This window comes from Oratosquilla oratoria, chromosome 11 (genome assembly GCF_046742065.1).
Source record: "Oratosquilla oratoria isolate Oo_2021 chromosome 11, ASM4674206v1, whole genome shotgun sequence".
Classification (NCBI taxonomy): Eukaryota; Metazoa; Arthropoda; class Malacostraca; order Stomatopoda; family Squillidae; genus Oratosquilla; species Oratosquilla oratoria.
The window spans coordinates 63,890,779-63,908,278 of record NC_134787.1 but is presented as its reverse complement, the minus strand read 5'-3'; the positions used below and the strand labels follow the sequence as shown (position 1 = coordinate 63,908,278).

The following is a 17,500-nucleotide window of genomic DNA, read 5'->3' as shown; positions in this document are numbered from 1 at the left end:
TCCTCTACCACAGACAAAATGATGTGTGGCTCTGGTCCATAGGGGCACCCCATATAGAACCTTAAGTATTAGTTGCATACTACTTGGTAGCTTTTAAACCCCACAATAACATGCAGCCAATACCCCAGACGGGGTATGAATGAATGTAAATGAATGTAAAAATAATAAGAAATAGATAAATGCATATATATAATTAATTGATTGGGTAAATAAAAAGATATATATATATATGTATATATATACACACACACACTAAAAACCCACTGCTGATTGGATTTAAAAAAAGAGGAAATAACAATTTCCATATATTTTGATCACTTGCTGTGATCCTCTGCAGCGGAATATATATATATATATATATATATTGTCCCTCTTATCTTGGCTCCTCATAGATGAAAGGTCATCCCTGTCTTCCACCACACTGTTTGGTTCTGAGGCAACACAACAAAACAGCACCACTAAAATAGGGCCTGAAAGCTAAAGCTGGTTTACTTCCACCACTTCATTCCATGGTGACTCTCTCCACCTCATCTAATCAAGAAAAAAATAATAATAAATAAATAAAAATAATTTTCTCATTTATATGCAACCACTCTCCCCTGACACATATTTTTTGTCCTCTCCCTTCCTTCATTCCTTGATAGTTATTTTTCTTGTATCCAATGCCCCTTTCACTACATCCATCCTCCTCATTTTTTATCTTCCCCTTTACTTTCAATATGCCCAAACCATCGCAGCTTTCTTTTATCAACCCTATCTGCCACTCTCTCATATCCATGCTCTCTGACCTCACCTTCACATTTCCCTCACTATTCACCCTTGTAACCCCACCATACTTCTTAAATATTTCATCTCAGAGACTTATTGTCTCTTCCTTTCCGCCTCCTTCAAATTCCAGGTCTCAACTCCACAGATTATGGGCACAATCACTCCCTTGTACAGTCTTCTCTATGCATTTGTCACGTAACACTTATCATTTGCACCAGACATTTACTTGCTTTCCTTACTCTATAATTCACCTCCAACCCTGTTCCTTCATTCTCTGCTACATGTAACTCTAACTAGTGGGGAATGCAGGAATCAATTTTTGTAATCCTATCAAAGGAAACCTTACACTTCTCTCATTCTAGATATTATAAAGACTTTAAGAACAATGTTTAATTACCTAAGTAGAGATTAAATATATGAACAATGGGAAATTAACTTGAAAAACTATAGAGGGAAAAAAAGGGTGGGTGGGAAGTGTGGCGACCCATCACAGTATATACATAAGTTAAAACTATAGATTTATATTGTATTTCCAGATATGTATGTAGATTTTAACAAATAAATGGAATAAAATTCCCACAAATAATTCTTGACGTTGCAAAATGCTATTTAAATTATTTATTTATGTTGAGCATTCTTAGAAACTGTCATTACTTATTTACTACTAACAATTTATAGGACTATGAACTCATGAAATTAGAAAAAATTGTAAGGGCAGATAAAATGTTAATGCCATCTTAAAACTGCGAACCACAGCAATCACAATAGCTACGACCTAATGACACATCTTTAGTAGACCTCTATAAAACTTGCAAAATAAGAAAAAGGCATTTTCATGCACACACACATAATTACTGATATGATATCTTGTCTGTTTTAAAACAGATTTTAAGCATATGTTCAGACAGAAGTAAATAGACTGAAGGATATCTGCTGATGAATGGTACAGATAAAATAATATAAAGGTCACTTGACTAGTTTCAGCCAAGGAATTTGGTCATCAATAAGTTGCAAATATGGAATTAAGTTCTTGTTAAAAGGTACTAAAAATAGTGCTATTAATGATAAAAGTAGTAATCATATTGATTATTACAGATTACTTCACAACGGAAAATTTTATGATGGAAGGAACACTATCTTTAGGCAATTACATTTGTATGTGAAAACTTGAACAAAGTCTAAATGTCCCAACAGTACCTGCTTGTTGGAGTTCTGTGACGTTGGGGGTTCCTGGTTCAAGAAACGAAGGTAATTGATAAGTCACTGTAGTAACTAAGGACAATTATTCATTTTGGTTACATGGTGGAGGCAATGACTACAGTTAGCTGTTAATACAATGTTAATGTCTGAATATCAAACTTATGTGAAGTAGGTGCAAAATAAATTCCATGCAAAAATCAAGTGCTAAAGAGCAAAATGTGACTCAAACTATGAAAGAAAAGGGGAAAAAAAAGGAAAAAAACAATTATCAACACTGATTCTTTACTAAATCTTGACTTTTCTACACACAGTCTCAAAACAAATTCATAAAAGTTAATGCAAGGGAAACATAGGCTGCTGTTTACAAAGCCACTGGACTGTCACAAATGCAAAGCACTATCTATTAAAATGATAAAAAAAAATAACTAGAAACTACAACTTGATAATGGAAACAACATATTTATAGATGTAACTACAGCAGTCTACAAAAGCTACTCTTCATAACTGAACCCCTTCCTATTATTGTACTCTATTTCTGCTTGGTATTATTCTGTGGCCTATAAAGAGCACACCTATGGTGGATATTATGAAAGTAATAAAATCAGATATAAGTAAAGAACCAAACAAAATCTCTTACCCTTCTCTCCTTATTCCATTCCTGTGTAAGCCCATCCATTTCTTCCTGTAAAGTCTTTTCCCGCTGTTGCACAATCTTTTCCGCACGCTGCTTCCATAGCTGCTCCACCTCACGAATGTGTGTTTCGTGTTGAGTCTTCAAGGTGCTCAACTGGTCTTCATACTGTTGAACAAATCTACACAGTTCTTCATCCTTCTCCTTAATGTTGTACGATTGTAATAATTTCAACCATACATGGATATCATGCAAATGTCAATCAAAATTATATGATCACATGTTCAACAGCACCAGTGGGATATATGGTGTGGGATCCATGGGAATTCGGTTATTCCAGGGTGACAGGAGCCAGGGAGAATTGTCACAGGAGGCAGGAGAGAGATGATGGAACCAGGAAATGCCATGTTGAATCCATGCAGCACCAGGGAGAAGATACGGAAAATTGTGATATTATTTTGGGAATATGAGCGTCCACAACTTTTTGAAATATTAAACAAATTTCCCCTGGGGTGTGTGGGGGGAAAAAAGTATGAAGAGGAGGAGTGGAGGAGTGAAAGATGGGAAGGAGTGATAAAATATACTGGGGAAGATGGAAGAAATTATTTAGGCAACTCTTTAGGTTAAAACACACAACACAAAGCACTGTTTATCCATTGAACTCACTTTTAATGAAGAGAAAATTATTATAAGCATATTTTGTATAATACCAGCATAATAAGATGGTTGAAGGGTCTTGGATAGAACTATGTACTTTTTTATTTTAATGTGATATTGTACAGGGAGGATTTTGGTGCCTGTGTGCACATGTTCTATTGGAGTGGTTTCTCTGAATCATGTTATTTTTGGGAACAATGCTGTGAAAGCATAGTAAAATGTGGTTCTCAAAACCTTTTTATATATATACATACATACATACATATACCAAAAGCTTTTTCCCCTTTACAAGGGAGGTAGCCAAAAAACAAAGGCATAAAATCCACTCCTACCCATTCCATCCCCTCATACTCCACTTCCATTCACCCCCTCCCTCCCTCCCTTTTATTTTGGCTCCTCCTGGATGACGGGTAATGCCTGCATCTCGCTCACTGCCCTGGGTCAGGAGCAGTGTCACAAGACACAGCACATTCACAGCAAGGCCGCTTCATTAAATTGACGACATCCCTCTCCATCCCCTCATGCAGAAATGGAGATGGGGAGAAATCTCTTTGGGCTGTGTCAACTTATTTTTCACACATACTCCCTCACCCCCCATCCCCTACCCACTCCTCCTCATGCATCACAGTATCACCCATACACAACCACACTCAAACCTCGTTTATCCGGCCTTCACATATCCAGATTTTGGTTTATCCGGACGTTTTGAAGCAGCTGGGCAGCTAACTATTATTTTCAAAAATAATATTTAGCTGCCTGAAAAAACGAAAAACCGCCACATACGTGAGCTGAACAATAGTTATAGTAGTTTGAAATGTAAACACCAGATGGTGCGTGGCGGGGTATATAAACGATGCTAGTCGCGAGGTGAAGGCCATACAACACCTATTTACACTACACTACTACAAATACACCTGTGTCATCATGTCTAATAAAGTCATGAAACAAAAGCGAGTTGCTCTAACAGTGCAGCAAAAATTGGACATTTTGAAGCAGCTGGGCAGCTAAATATTATTTTCGAAAATAATATTCAGCTGCCCGAAAAACCAAAAAACCACCACATACGCGAGGGGAACGATACTGAGTTACAGTAGTTTGAAATATAAACACCAGATGGCACTCGGCAGTGTATATAAACAATGCTAGTTGCGGGGTGAAGGCCATTGTGTTATGTTCCACTATGCGTTAAGGTTAGTTGAAGGGTGAATTTGGGTTTATGACTTTGTATTTTGGACTAAAATAAAAACATTTTCAATATCCGTATTTTTTCATTATCCAGACAGGTAGCTACACCAATTAATCCGGAAAAATGAGGTTTGAGTGCATTCTCCATTCACCCCTATCTTCTGTCTTCTCCCATCCTTCCTCAATAGACATTCCCATCTTTCCCAATGCCCCTTTTACCCCACCCATCCATCTCATCCTTGGTCACCCCCTCATTTTCACTCCTACTACCTCTGCCTTCCACAACTCTTTTACTAATCTATTTTCACTCATTCTTTCCCTGTGTCCAAACCATCCCAATACTCTTTCATCAACCCTCTCTCTCAATTCCCTTTCCACCCTGTTCTCCTCACCTCATTTCTAGCTCTATCCAGTCTAGTAACCTGTATCATACTTCTTAGGTACCTCATCTCAAACACATTCAAACTCCTCTTCTCTTTCTCTAGCTTTTAACCCCCACAATAACATGTAGCCAATACCCCAGAGGGGGACCCAAGACCTTTTTATAGAGTGTGATTAATTTCTTTCTGCAGAATGCCTTTTTGCCCTTACAAGGGGTGTGGCCACCTGAACAATGGTCATCCCTGTCCTCTGCCACACTGCTTCAGTCAAGAGCAATGCAACAAGTCATAGCATCTCCAGAGAAGGGTCTGACAGACAGAACTGGTAACCAGAAAAAAAAAAAAAAAAAAAAAAAAAAAAAAAAAAATTCCATGGCATATATGAAGATTCCTACAGCCTGCATTATTTATTCATCCATTTACAACCAACTTCCCCTTATTCTTATCTTTTGCACCCCCTCTTCCTTACTCAACAGACATTCCTCTTGGATCAAATGCCCCTTCACCCTGTCTATCCATCCACCTCATTCTTGGTCTTCTTTTCATCCACACTCTTTTTGACAGTCTTTCCTCATTCTTTCTTTCAATATGAAAGATGTAATTTGCTTAAATATGTCATCATTACAAAATAATACCTTCATTTTATTTTGGTACTCGTGCTTGAGTGCATCCAGAGCTGATGCTTTCTCCTGTGACTCTTCCTGTGCTTCTTTCAACAGTTCTCGGTGTTGTCGAACAAGAGCTCCTGTCTCACTGTCCTGCTGGTCTAGAAACAGAGAAAAAAAAATGGTGCTTCAAGCACTGAAAACATATTTCTAGTTGTAGCACAGGAGGAGGAGGAGAAGGAGGAGGAGATGAAGAAGAAATATAGAAGAAGTGAAAAGGAAGAAATGAAGAAAAAAACAAAAACAAAAAAAAACATATGAAGGTACTTCACTTCCTACAATGCCTACATGAACACAACATTCACAGGTTTAATAATAATAATAATAAAAAAAGACACCACTAACTGACCCAGATTCACTGTACTCAACAGCAACGAGACAAAACATGATAGAAAGGTAGACTCATAATATACATATGGAGATACTCAGTCCCCACACTATCCTATTTAGTCACCTTCTATAAAATCCATGGGAACATGGTGCTGGCATTCTTAACCCCCCTCCCACCACCAACGCTATCGTAGGACAGGAAAATAAAGAGATGAAGACTTAAGAGTGGTAAAGGGTAGACTCCAGAAGAAAGAAGGGATATTCTTCTATGGGTAGAAATTTTTTCTTTAACACTGATGAATGCTGTAAGGATGTGGTCTGCAGGGCTGACCTTAAAGTAGCAAATAGTGATTGCATACCACTATGCAGTCAATAGCCTAATACATACAAATTACTTATTCAAAAATATATACACTAATGATACTTTACCATAAGCAGATGACAAAGTATGTTGGCATTCTTGTTCTTTGACAGCTATCCGAGCCTCACATTCTTTGGCAACACTTTTCAGTTGGTCACGATGAGTCTCTTCCATACAAACTATCTGTGACTCAAGTTCTCTTATTTTTCTTCGATAATCTTCTACTTCCCCACTAATAACCTCCTCCACCCTAAAAAAGAAAATAAATAAATAAAAATTAATGATAAATAAAATACATATACCAAGGGCTTTTTCCCCATTACAAGGGAGGTAGCCAAAGTCAAAAGGCACTTCACTCTCATTCACCACCCCTCCATCTCTCACATCTTGGCTCCTCCTGGATGACAGGTCATCCCTGCATCTCACCCATCTCCCTGGGTCTGAAGCAATGCAGCAAGATACAGTGCATCCACAGCAAATCAACTTCATTTAATTGGCAACACTGACTATTGTGGCACAATCACCCACTCATACAGTCTTCTCTTTGTGTTTGCTCCCAGACAGCTAATGCTCATGACACTTTTCATTACCTACAGACATTTCATTTCCTTGCTTCCCTTACTCTATAACTTGTTTCTGACCTGTTTCCACTTTTCCATTCTCTGCCACAGGTAACCCAAAATACTTAACAATCTCCACTTCCTCCATCCTCTTGATCTTTCAATTCACCTCCAATCCAGTATTACCTTTGTACATCTCATCACTTTACTTTTGTCCACACTAACTTTCAGCTTCCATCATGCACATACTCTCCCAAACTGCACCACTAACTACTTCAATTTATCCTCCAACTCAGCTGCATGCACAGTGTCATCCATAAGCAACTGGTTCACCTCCCACTTCCTATTAATCTCACCTACTAGCTCCAAATTCCTGCCCAGCACACCTTGTGCCTGCCTCTCTCACTACCCTATCCATACACCATACACATGCTGAAGAACAATCGTGACATTACACAATCCAGGCATGGCCCTACCTTCACCTCAAACTACTCACTTTCACCATTCCCTACCTTCAGAGGATCTACAATTCACGTACAAATTTTCAACATTCAACATACATCCACAACACATCCCCCAACTCGTCTGTCTTCACTTGATCTATGTAACTTCATCCTTTCCTATACCCACACTGCTCTTCTCCAATTTCTCCCTCTGTTCCCCTTCTAATCCTTTCAAATACCCTCCCATATGCTTATGAACTATAGACCAATCTCTCTAAAGTTAGTAAATTACACTTATGTTTGTCTCTGATTCCATTGTATTGTGGAACTCCTCCAGTCCACTGGCACACTTCCTTCCCTGAGGCACATATTAAACAATCTCACTATTTCTTCCTCTGTCAGACACTCCATATGACACCCATCTAACTTAGGTGCCTTACTAGCTTTCATAACTTTCAATGCCCATTATATCTTGAGGTTGAATTTAAAAACAAATGCAAACTCACCTAAGCTTTTCTTGAAGTTTCCTTAACTGATCGTTGGCCTTTGTTAGTTCCTCAGCCTTTTGTTTTATTTCATCTTTAGCATTTTCGTATTCACTTTTTACTGTTACCAAAGTTGCCTGAAGATCTCCAGAGTTTTTGCTTTCTTTGCCATCTACCTGCTTATCTTCAAAGATGCTCTCTGCACTCTTCTCAATACTTGATGATACCTCTGTCAACTTGATGGTATCATTCAAATCTGCAACTTTTATCATCAACTCCTTGTTCTCTTTCTGAGCCACTTCTAGTTTCTGTTCCTTCTCTGAGACACTCTCCTCAAGAGTCTTGATTGTCTTTTGCTGTTGTGCTACCAAAGACTCGAGTTCTTGTTTTGCTGCAGTGAGAGCTGTGAGGTCATTCTTTAGTTTTTTGTTTGTCTCCTCTAACCCCTGAACCTGTTGCTGAAGATTGGTCAGATTATGCTGTAGTGTTGCCTTGCTATCTTGCAAATTCTGCTTCTCCTTTAACTCTTCTTCAACTTTTTTTTGAAGAACTTCTAACTCTCCTTTTAATGTGCTCACTTTTACATCCAGCTCCTCCCTTACTGTTTTCAGTTGATCATACTCTTGTTGTAAAACATCTTTTTCGGATTGTGTCTTCTCAGCTAAAGCTTTGAACTTATCCCGAAGCGCCTGTACATCCCCAATCTTGTTGTGCATTTCTGCATTGTTTTGCTCTATCTGGACAATTTGTTTTTCAAAACTGGACTTGATTTCTGTCAAGCCTTCAATCTGTTCCGCCATACATTTCTTCTCCTTGTTGTACGATTCTTCTAACTCACTCTTTACTTTCAGAAGTCTATCTTCCAACTCCTTTTTTTCTCGAGTAAGTGTTTGCAGCATCCCATCTCTGTCTTTGATAAGTTTCTCCTGTGCTTCACTGTTTTCTTTGGCTATTTGTTCTTCTACAACAGATATTCTTTCCTTAAGTTGAGTATGCAGGTCTTCCTTTTCTTTCTGCAGTGTACTGATTCGTTGCTTTAGTTCATCATTAGAAATCTCCATGTTCTTAACCTGAGTATAAATAGAGGTACTTTAGAATCCCTACAGCAAATCATCACTGTATAAAACAAAATATCACACCAATTATATAATATGTACATAACTTAAACCCCAGCGATTCAAGTAACCATAAGACCACTCAAACAGCCCTGTTAATCAAATGGTACTATGTAACACTTGACTATCTTACAATTAGATTAGACATTATAATGAACAACAAACAAATTAATTAATAAAATACAGTAGTAGTCAAATCCAGCAGTTATGGTGCTTCATTCCTGGGACCTCGTGATTTGGAGTCCAGTCTGTTCATTCTACTATGAACTGTAGGTTAGGAAGTGATGATGACCATACCTGGGTTCCATCCATTTTAACATAATCCTTAATGCCATCAGCAGACATGGCAGCATTTGAATGAGACTTTTATTTACTTTGACATTGTAACTATTATGAAATAAATCACTAGTTACAATGATGTCTGCAATTGCTGGATTTGATTATTTGGAAGATATCACTGTAATTAGATATAATAATAGATACAATGGCAAAGTGAATAAACATCTAGTTCAAATGCTGCCATGCCTACAATGGCATTGGGATTACATTGAAATAGATTGATGGAACACAAGTGCAGTCATCATCATTTCCTACCCTACAGTTTATAGCAGGTTGTAATCCTTTTATATGCTTTGCAGGGCAGACTGAACACTTAATCACTAGGTCCTGCAATCAAGGCTCCGCAACTGCTGGATAAGATTTTGAAAGACATCACTGGACATAAAAAAATCTTAGCTGCAAAGCAAACTCTATTAGAACTGGCGATTACTTTTCTAAGCCAGACTAAAGAAGCAGAAGCAAATGAATACATAAACCTAGAACATTTCTATAAACCCTCTGAGTTACTTATACAACAGGGTGAACCAGATGGGATGTCCTCATTTAGTTCTTAATTCAATCTGAGTGGATCAGGTTGTGGGGGTCACCATATGGTGAAATGGTATTGGTAAACAAGCTCTGGCTCTTGGAACCTGCTGTGGAAGATCTGCTTCACTGCATGGATTTTGAACCATGCAGTGTGGCAGGGGACAGGGGGACATTCATCCCCAAGGTATTGAGATGGGAAGAGTTGCTAAATGAATCTTATTTATGATGTACAAGCTACAATGAGAGGGAAACAAGGGTGGGAATTTGTGTGTGCCTTGGCTGGCTACCTCCCTTATATGGAGAAAGATGCCATTAGTTTACAGACAGATGATGTAAGCATGTAGTCTGACTAGGTCATCCCCCATGTAAGAAGTAAGGGTCTTTGGTACATGTGTGTGTGTGTATTCACCTTACTTTAGTATACAGGAAAGGAACAATGCTCACTGGGTCCTGTCTCTTATTCTCTAATTTTCTAACATACCTAGACTCTGATTCCAACTTAATCTATATCTTTGATTTCCAATTATTATAACTAGATTTGAATTCATGTATTGTATGAATTTGGGCTATATGACCTCCTAAGCTATTCCACTATTTGGAAAACTGTATTTCTTCACAGCCTTTCGACATGTGGACTTTCTTAATTACCTCCATGACCTCTGTGCCTATGTGTGTATTTACCTAGTTGTATCTTACAGGAAGGGGAGCTTTGCTCGTGGTGTCCCGTCTTTGTATCTCATAGTGTCTAGTTTGCTCTTAAATTCATGTATAGTTTTTGCACACACTATTGTTTTATCCAGTTTGTTCCAGATATCCACCACTGTGTGGATTTTTTTTTCAGGTCTTTTCTATAACTATCCTTTTGATTTTTTTATGGAGGTGCCAAGATAAGAGGGAGAGAAAAGGGTGGAGGGGAGTCAAGTATGTTAGGGATGGAATGGGTGGGAGTGGTTTTTATGCCTTTGTTTTTTTGGCTACCTCCCTTGTAAGGAGGAAAGAGCCTTTGGTATATGTATGTATCCTTTTTGAGTTTCTTTTCATGTCCCCTTGTATTTCTCTTATCCCAACTGAGTAAGTCCTCTCTGTCAAGGACTTCTGAGCCTTTCATGATTCTGTAAATGGTCAGCACGTTGCCTCTTTCTCTTCTTTGTTCCAAAGTCAGTAATTTCAGTTTAGCCATTCTCTCCTCATATAACAGGTTTGAAAGAGTTGGGGCCATATTCGTGGCTCCTCTCTGGATTCATTAAATTTTCTTTATATTCTTTTTGGTACTGGGTGACCATAGTGTCACAGCATAGTCTAGGTCTTATTAGTGTGACTAGTATTTTTTTTTAACCATTTCTTCGTCTAATTAGGTAAAAAGTTGTAAGATTCTCTGACAATTTTGTTTATCTTTTTATCAGGGGACATGTCATTTGAAATAATTACTCATCTTTTTCAGATTAAAATTTCTTTATTTCCTTTGTTCCAATTTCATATTGTTCTGATGGTCTTTTTTTTTTTTTTACTTTTTCTGAACTCCATTATGCTACATTTTTTACTGTTGAAGTCTACATCCCACTTTTGGCTCCATTTCCAAACCTTGTTTAGGTCTTTCTGTTGGGATTCACAATCTGTTTCAGTATTCACTTTCCTCAGCAATTCAGCATCAGCTGCAAAGAAGCTCATGTAACAATCCACATCTTCATCCATGTCATTCACATAAATAGCGAACATCATTGGAGCTGATACCGATCCCTGTGGAACTCCACTAATCACTTCCTCCCATGCTGAACTCTTTCCCTGAGCACTACTCTCATTTTTCTGCCATGCAAGAAATCATCCAGTTTAGTAATTTACCTTGTATCTCTCCTATGTTTTCCATTTTTTTTTTTTTTTTTTTTTTTTTTTTTTTTAATACATTTTTGCGTGGTACTTGGTCAAAGGCTTTTTGTAAGTCTAGGAAAGTACAATCAGCCCATCCATCCCTTTCTTGTATTATATCTATTAGTCTTGAGTAGAAACAGATTAAGTCTGTGGCACATGATCTTCCCTGTCTGAATCCAAATTGTCTCGGGTTAATTATATTGTTTTCTTCCAGGTGTTTTATCCATCTATTCTTGATCATTTTTTCACAAATTTTGGCTAGTGTTTGTAAAGGAGACCTGTCTGTAATTTGTTGGTTCTTGTTTCCTTCTTTATATATTGGTACAATATTGGCATTTTTTCAGTCCTTTGGTAATTTTCCCTCTTTCAGTGAGGAACTTATTCTGTTATATATTTTGTCCATTAATTATTCTTTACATTTAGTATCCAATTTGTAATTCCATCAGGGCCATGTGATTTCCTGACATCAAGGTTTGTTAACTGATCCATTATTCTTTTTGTGCTATTGATTTTTCCCTCATAGGGGGCGATTGCACTTCAATTCGTCCCAATACTGTACTTTTTCTCTAGTGAAAACCGACTTGAAGTAGTTGTTCATGACTTTGGCCACTTCTAAATCTTCTGTATATTCAATATTTCTGTGGAATAGTTTCACCATTTCCTGTTTATTTTTAAGTTTATCATTCACATATCTATAGAATAGTTTGGGTTGATCTTTACATTTTTCTATGATGTCTTTTTTGTACTTTCTTTTTCCCTCTCTGCAAACTTTTACATAATCATTTCTATGGCTGATATATATGTGTCACTTTCCGAATTTTTTTTTTTTTCCAACTTTTCCAATCTTTATCTCTTCTATCTTTTGCCTCACTGCATCTTCTGTTGAACCAGCACTTAATGTACACCTTTTCCTGTTTCTGTCTTGGTATGTATTTATTCATTATACATTTCCATCAAAATCATCCATTTCTCTTTCACTTGTGTCTCTTCATTGCAGAATTTTTTCCAATTTGCATTTTGAAAGAATTTAAGTTTCTCAAAGTCCATTTTGTTGTACACTCTTCCTTTTCTGTATTTCTCATTTCTCTTTATATATATTTCCTCCTTTAGTTCAATCTCTATTAGATTGTGGTCACTCCAAATGGTGTCTTGTATTCAATTTTGTCCACAATTTCAGGTTCTGTTGTAAATAATAAACCTAGTCTCGACAGTTCTTCACTACTTCTATATCTGGTATTTTCTTTTACCCATTGTGTCACTGTATGCTCTATAGTCATGTCAAGTAATACATTTCCCCATGGATCCTCTCCTCCATTCACTGTCATCTCTTCCCAACAGATTTCCTTGATCATCCATTTCTCTTTCACTTGTCTCTTCATTGTAGAATTTTTCCCAATTTGCATTTTGAAAGAATTTCTGAAGTTTCCCAAAATCCGTTTTATTGTACACTCTTCCTTTTCTGTATTTCTCATTTCTTTTTACATATATTTCCTCCTTTAGTTCAACCTCTATTAGAAAGTGGTCACTCCAAATGGTGTCTTTATTCAATTTTATCCACAATTTCAGGTTCTGTTGTAAATATTAAATCTAGTCTCAATTGTTCTTCATTACTTTTATATCTGGTATTTTCTTTTACCCATTGTGTCATTGTATGTTCTATAGTCAAGTAATATATTTCCCCATTGATCCTCTCTGCCTTTCACTGTCATCTCTTCCTAACAGATTTCCTCTAGGTTAAAATCTCCCATAGGTACCAAGTTACCTCCATCCTTCAGCATTTCCTTTAATGAATGCCTTGTATCTCCTAACATTTTTGAATGATCACCCTCTTTCCAAGAGCCCATTTTTGGGGGCACATAAATCATCACAAACTTTCTACTTTTCATGTTGCTCTCTTCAACTTTTATCATGATTATTTCCAGACTGTTTTTACCCTCTGTAACCTTCGTCACATTAAAGTTTTTCTTGGCCAAAAACATGATTCCTCTGCCCTGTTTCTCATTTCTCTTTTTAATCCAATAATTATATAACCCATGTCCAATACTATTTGGTGGTAATGGACCCTTAATTTTGTGTCCACAATTCCCATTATGTCTGGTTTTTCTTCTGGCAGGTAATCATTTAGTTCATTCAACCCTGAGATTAATCTGTTTATGTTAGTATATCATTAATAACAGGATTGAACGAACTGAATGATTATCTGAAGGAAAAAGAACTGGACATAATGGGAATTGTAGAAACAAAATTAAAAGGTCCACTATCACCCAACAGTGTAGGACATGATGCATATAATTATTGGATTAGAAACAGAGACAAAACAAGGGGGTGGAGTTATGTTTCTGACTAAGAAGGATATAAACATGAGGAGTGTCACATATGGAAAGAATAGAGATGATTATGATCGAAGTGGAAGACAAAGATAAGAAGAGCAGAAAGTTTGTAATAAATTATGTGCCTCCAAAAACAGCCTCGTGGGAAGAGAGAGAAAATAAAAGTAAGTTAGAAGACACAAGGATAACATTAAATAAGATAATGGAAGATGGGGGAAGAATAGTTATGATGGGCAACTATAATTGCAAAGAAGTCTGTTGGGAAGAGATGACAGTAAAGGGTGGAGATGACTCATGAGGGAAATGTTCTACTTGAGATGATTATTGACCATACAATGACACAATGGATTCAAGAGAACACTAGGTATAGAAATGAAGAACCATCGAGACTAGACCTAATAATCACATCAGAACCTAGAATAGTGGAAAAGATTGAATATTAGACACCAATAAGTAAAAGTGACCACATATTGATTGATGTATGAATTTTTTTTTTTAATAAAATAAGAGAATTCTTTCAAAAAGAAAACTGGGAAACAATATTCAAAGAGGAAATAACAGTGGAAGAGAAATGGAATATTTTGACAAAAATTTATAAAAAAAGGAGTGGAAAAGTATGTCCCAAGACAAAAACAAGAAAAAGAATATGTAAAGTGCTGGTACAACAAAAGTTGTAGGGAGTTAAAAGACAAAAGAGATAATGCTTGGACCAAATTGAAGACAAAAGACCTGAAAATGGAAAATATATACTAGTTATAGAAATGAACATGTAGAAGTGTGCAGAGAGGAAAAGAGAAAATATGAAAAAGATGTCATAGAAAAATGTATAGATCAACCAAAACTATTTTACAGATTTGTAAACAACAAACTGAAAAACAAACAAGAATTAGAGAAATTATGACAAGGAGTTGAATACACAGAGGAAATAGAAATGGCAGAAATTATGAACAAGCATTTTAAATCAGTGTTTACAAGGGAGAACATACAACCTGGAGAGATCAAATGGGAAGAGAAAGTCTCCCCTATGAAAGAAATAGAAGTAACAAAGAATGAAATATTGAAACACTTGAGTAATCTTGATGTCAGAAAATCGCATGGACCAGATGAAATAGCAAACTGGATACTGAAAGAATGCAGGAATGAACTGGCAGACAAAATACATAGCATAAACAGTTCCTTTTAAGAAGGAAAAGTTCCAAAAGATTGGAAAAAAGCAAATATAGTACCTATATATATAGGGGGAAATAAAGAAGAACCTACCAACTATAGACCAGTCTCTCTAACAAGTACAATAGCAAAAATTTGTGAAAGATCAAAAGTAGATGGGTAAGGTATTTAGAAAAAAACAATGTGCTAAATCCAAGGCAATTTGGATTCAGACAAGGACGATCATGTGTCACCAATTTAATATGTTTCTATTCAATGCTAATAGATATAATACAAGAAAGAGATGGATGGGCTGATTGTGCATTTCTAGACCTAAAAAAAAAGCTTTTGACAAAGAAGTTGCTTAAGAAATTAGAAACTGAAGAAGGAATACAGTGCAAACTGCTTAAATGGATGGAAGACTTTTTGCAAGAAAGAAAAATGAGAGTAGTGATAAGAGACAAACACTCTAATTGGGATGAAGTAATAAGTGGTGTTCCACAAGGAACAGTTCCGGCCCCAATAATGTTTGCTATATATATTAATGATATGGATGAAGAAGTTGAAAGTTATATGAGCTTCTTTGCAAATGATGCAAAACTGTTAAAAAAAGTGAACACTGAAGAAAATTGTGAGTCACTACAGAGTGATCTCCATAAGTATGGGAATGGAGTAGGAAGTGGGAGATGGAGTTCAATACTAAGAAGTGTAGTATAATGGAATTTGGAAAAAGCAAAAAAAGAATAGTAGGATCATATAAATTGGGAGAAGGAATAAAAAAAGTAAAAATTTAGAAGGACCTGGGAGTCATTATTATGAATAATATGTCACCTGAGAAACATATAAACAAGATTTTTGGAGAAACTTATAATTTAATAACAATCAAAGTGGCATTTACATACCTGGATGAAGAAATGGTGAAGAAAATTCTAATCACCCTGATAAGACCAAGATTGGAATATGCAGCAACGATATGGTCACCAAGTACAAAAAAATGTATAAAAAAACTTGAAAGAATACAAAGAGCAATTACAAAATTGGCACCAACACTCTCAAAACTATCATATGAAGAGAGACTAGCAAAACTTGAGCTACAGACATTAGAGCAAAGAAGAGAGGAGACTTGATAACTATTTATAGAATCATGAAAGGCATAGAAAGTATTGATAGAGAGGATCTAATAAAATGGGATGATAGAAATACAAGAGTACACAGAAAGAAAATCAAGAAAGACAGTTATAGAAGAGATCTGAAAAAGAACAGCTTTCCTCACAGAGTAATAGACATTTGGAACAAGTTAGATGAGAAAGTGGTGTGTGCAAAAACAATACATGAATTTAAAAACAGTTTAGATGAAATGAGATATGAAGACGGGACACCACGAGCATAGCTCCCCTTCCCGTAAAATACAACTAGGTAAATACACAAGCAGAGTTCCACAAGGTTCAGTGCTTGCACCAATAATTTTCTAGTCTGTCAATGACATGATAGAACGAACAAAAAGCTATGCCAATATGTTTGCAGATGATGCATCATGAGAAGAGTGAAATTGAGGAGGACAGCAGACTATTGTAAAAAGATCTAGACACTATTTTTGCATGGAGCCAAGAATGGGAAATTAAATTCAATACCAAAAAAATGCAAAGTACTGGAAATGGGCAATAGTAGCAAAAGACCATCCTATTCCTTGGGAAGTGAACTAATTACAAAAGCCAATGAAGAGAAATATTTGGGAATGCTGACAAAAAGACATCCTGTCACCTGACAGATATATCAGCAGTATCATGGGAGAGACATATGAACTTTTGCAGATCAAAGAGGCATTTCACTACATGGATGAAGAGATGATGAACTCATCAAAACCCTAGGATATGCATCAGTGGTGTGGTCCCCACACAGAGTGAAGGTATAAGCAAAATCGAGAGAATACAAAGGACAACAACCAAACTGCTCCCTAAACGGGCAGATAAACCATATGAGGAAAGATGAGTTGCACTGGGTCTACCAACCTTGAAAGATCAAAGAAAAAGAGGTGATAATATTACAATATTCAGGTCACTAAAGGGGTATTAATTGCACTACCAGAAGATATCTCCTGATTAAAAATGGTAAAGTCTAAGAAGTCATGGGAGCAAATTAAGAAAGACCACATGTCTAAAGGACGTGAAGAAATAAGGTCTTCCATATAGATGCATAAATACTTGGAACAGCTTAGGAAGTGATATGCCCCAAGCTCAAGCAATACACAAGTTCAAATCTAAATATAATTGGAAATCAAAGATATAGAGTAAGTTGCAACTGTACATGAATTTGAGGATAGGTATGATAAAAAATTAGAGAATAGATGGGACCCAATGAGCATTGCTCCTTTCCTATATATTACAATTAGGTAAATGTACACATGTATAATATACTTATGCTCAAGGAACTTGATAATTTTTTTCCCCTCATCATTATTATTCAATACATAAAATTAAACTATTACTAGGGGTAGCGGGAAAATGAAAGCTA

General features: G+C 36.5%; 1 protein-coding gene across 12 annotated transcripts in view; it reads right to left on the bottom strand.

Moving 5' to 3' along the window:
* The window catches only part of LOC143029865 (uncharacterized), a 137,608-nt gene that overhangs the window by 8,673 nt on the left and 111,435 nt on the right, over positions 1–17,500 (bottom strand). For 10 of the 12 annotated variants that reach the window (XM_076192997.1, XM_076192999.1, XM_076192996.1 and 7 more), the window contains 5 exons: positions 7,687–8,735; positions 6,246–6,427; positions 5,457–5,587; positions 2,606–2,803; positions 1,966–1,998 (listed from right to left, as the gene is read on the bottom strand). In XM_076192997.1, the coding sequence (XP_076049112.1) occupies positions 1,966–1,998; positions 2,606–2,803; positions 5,457–5,587; positions 6,246–6,427; positions 7,687–8,735 (1,593 nt within the window). The remainder of the gene's footprint in view (positions 1–1,965; positions 1,999–2,605; positions 2,804–5,456; positions 5,588–6,245; positions 6,428–7,686; positions 8,736–17,500) is intronic. The other 2 variants (XM_076192991.1, XM_076192990.1) reach the window with 2 other exon arrangements.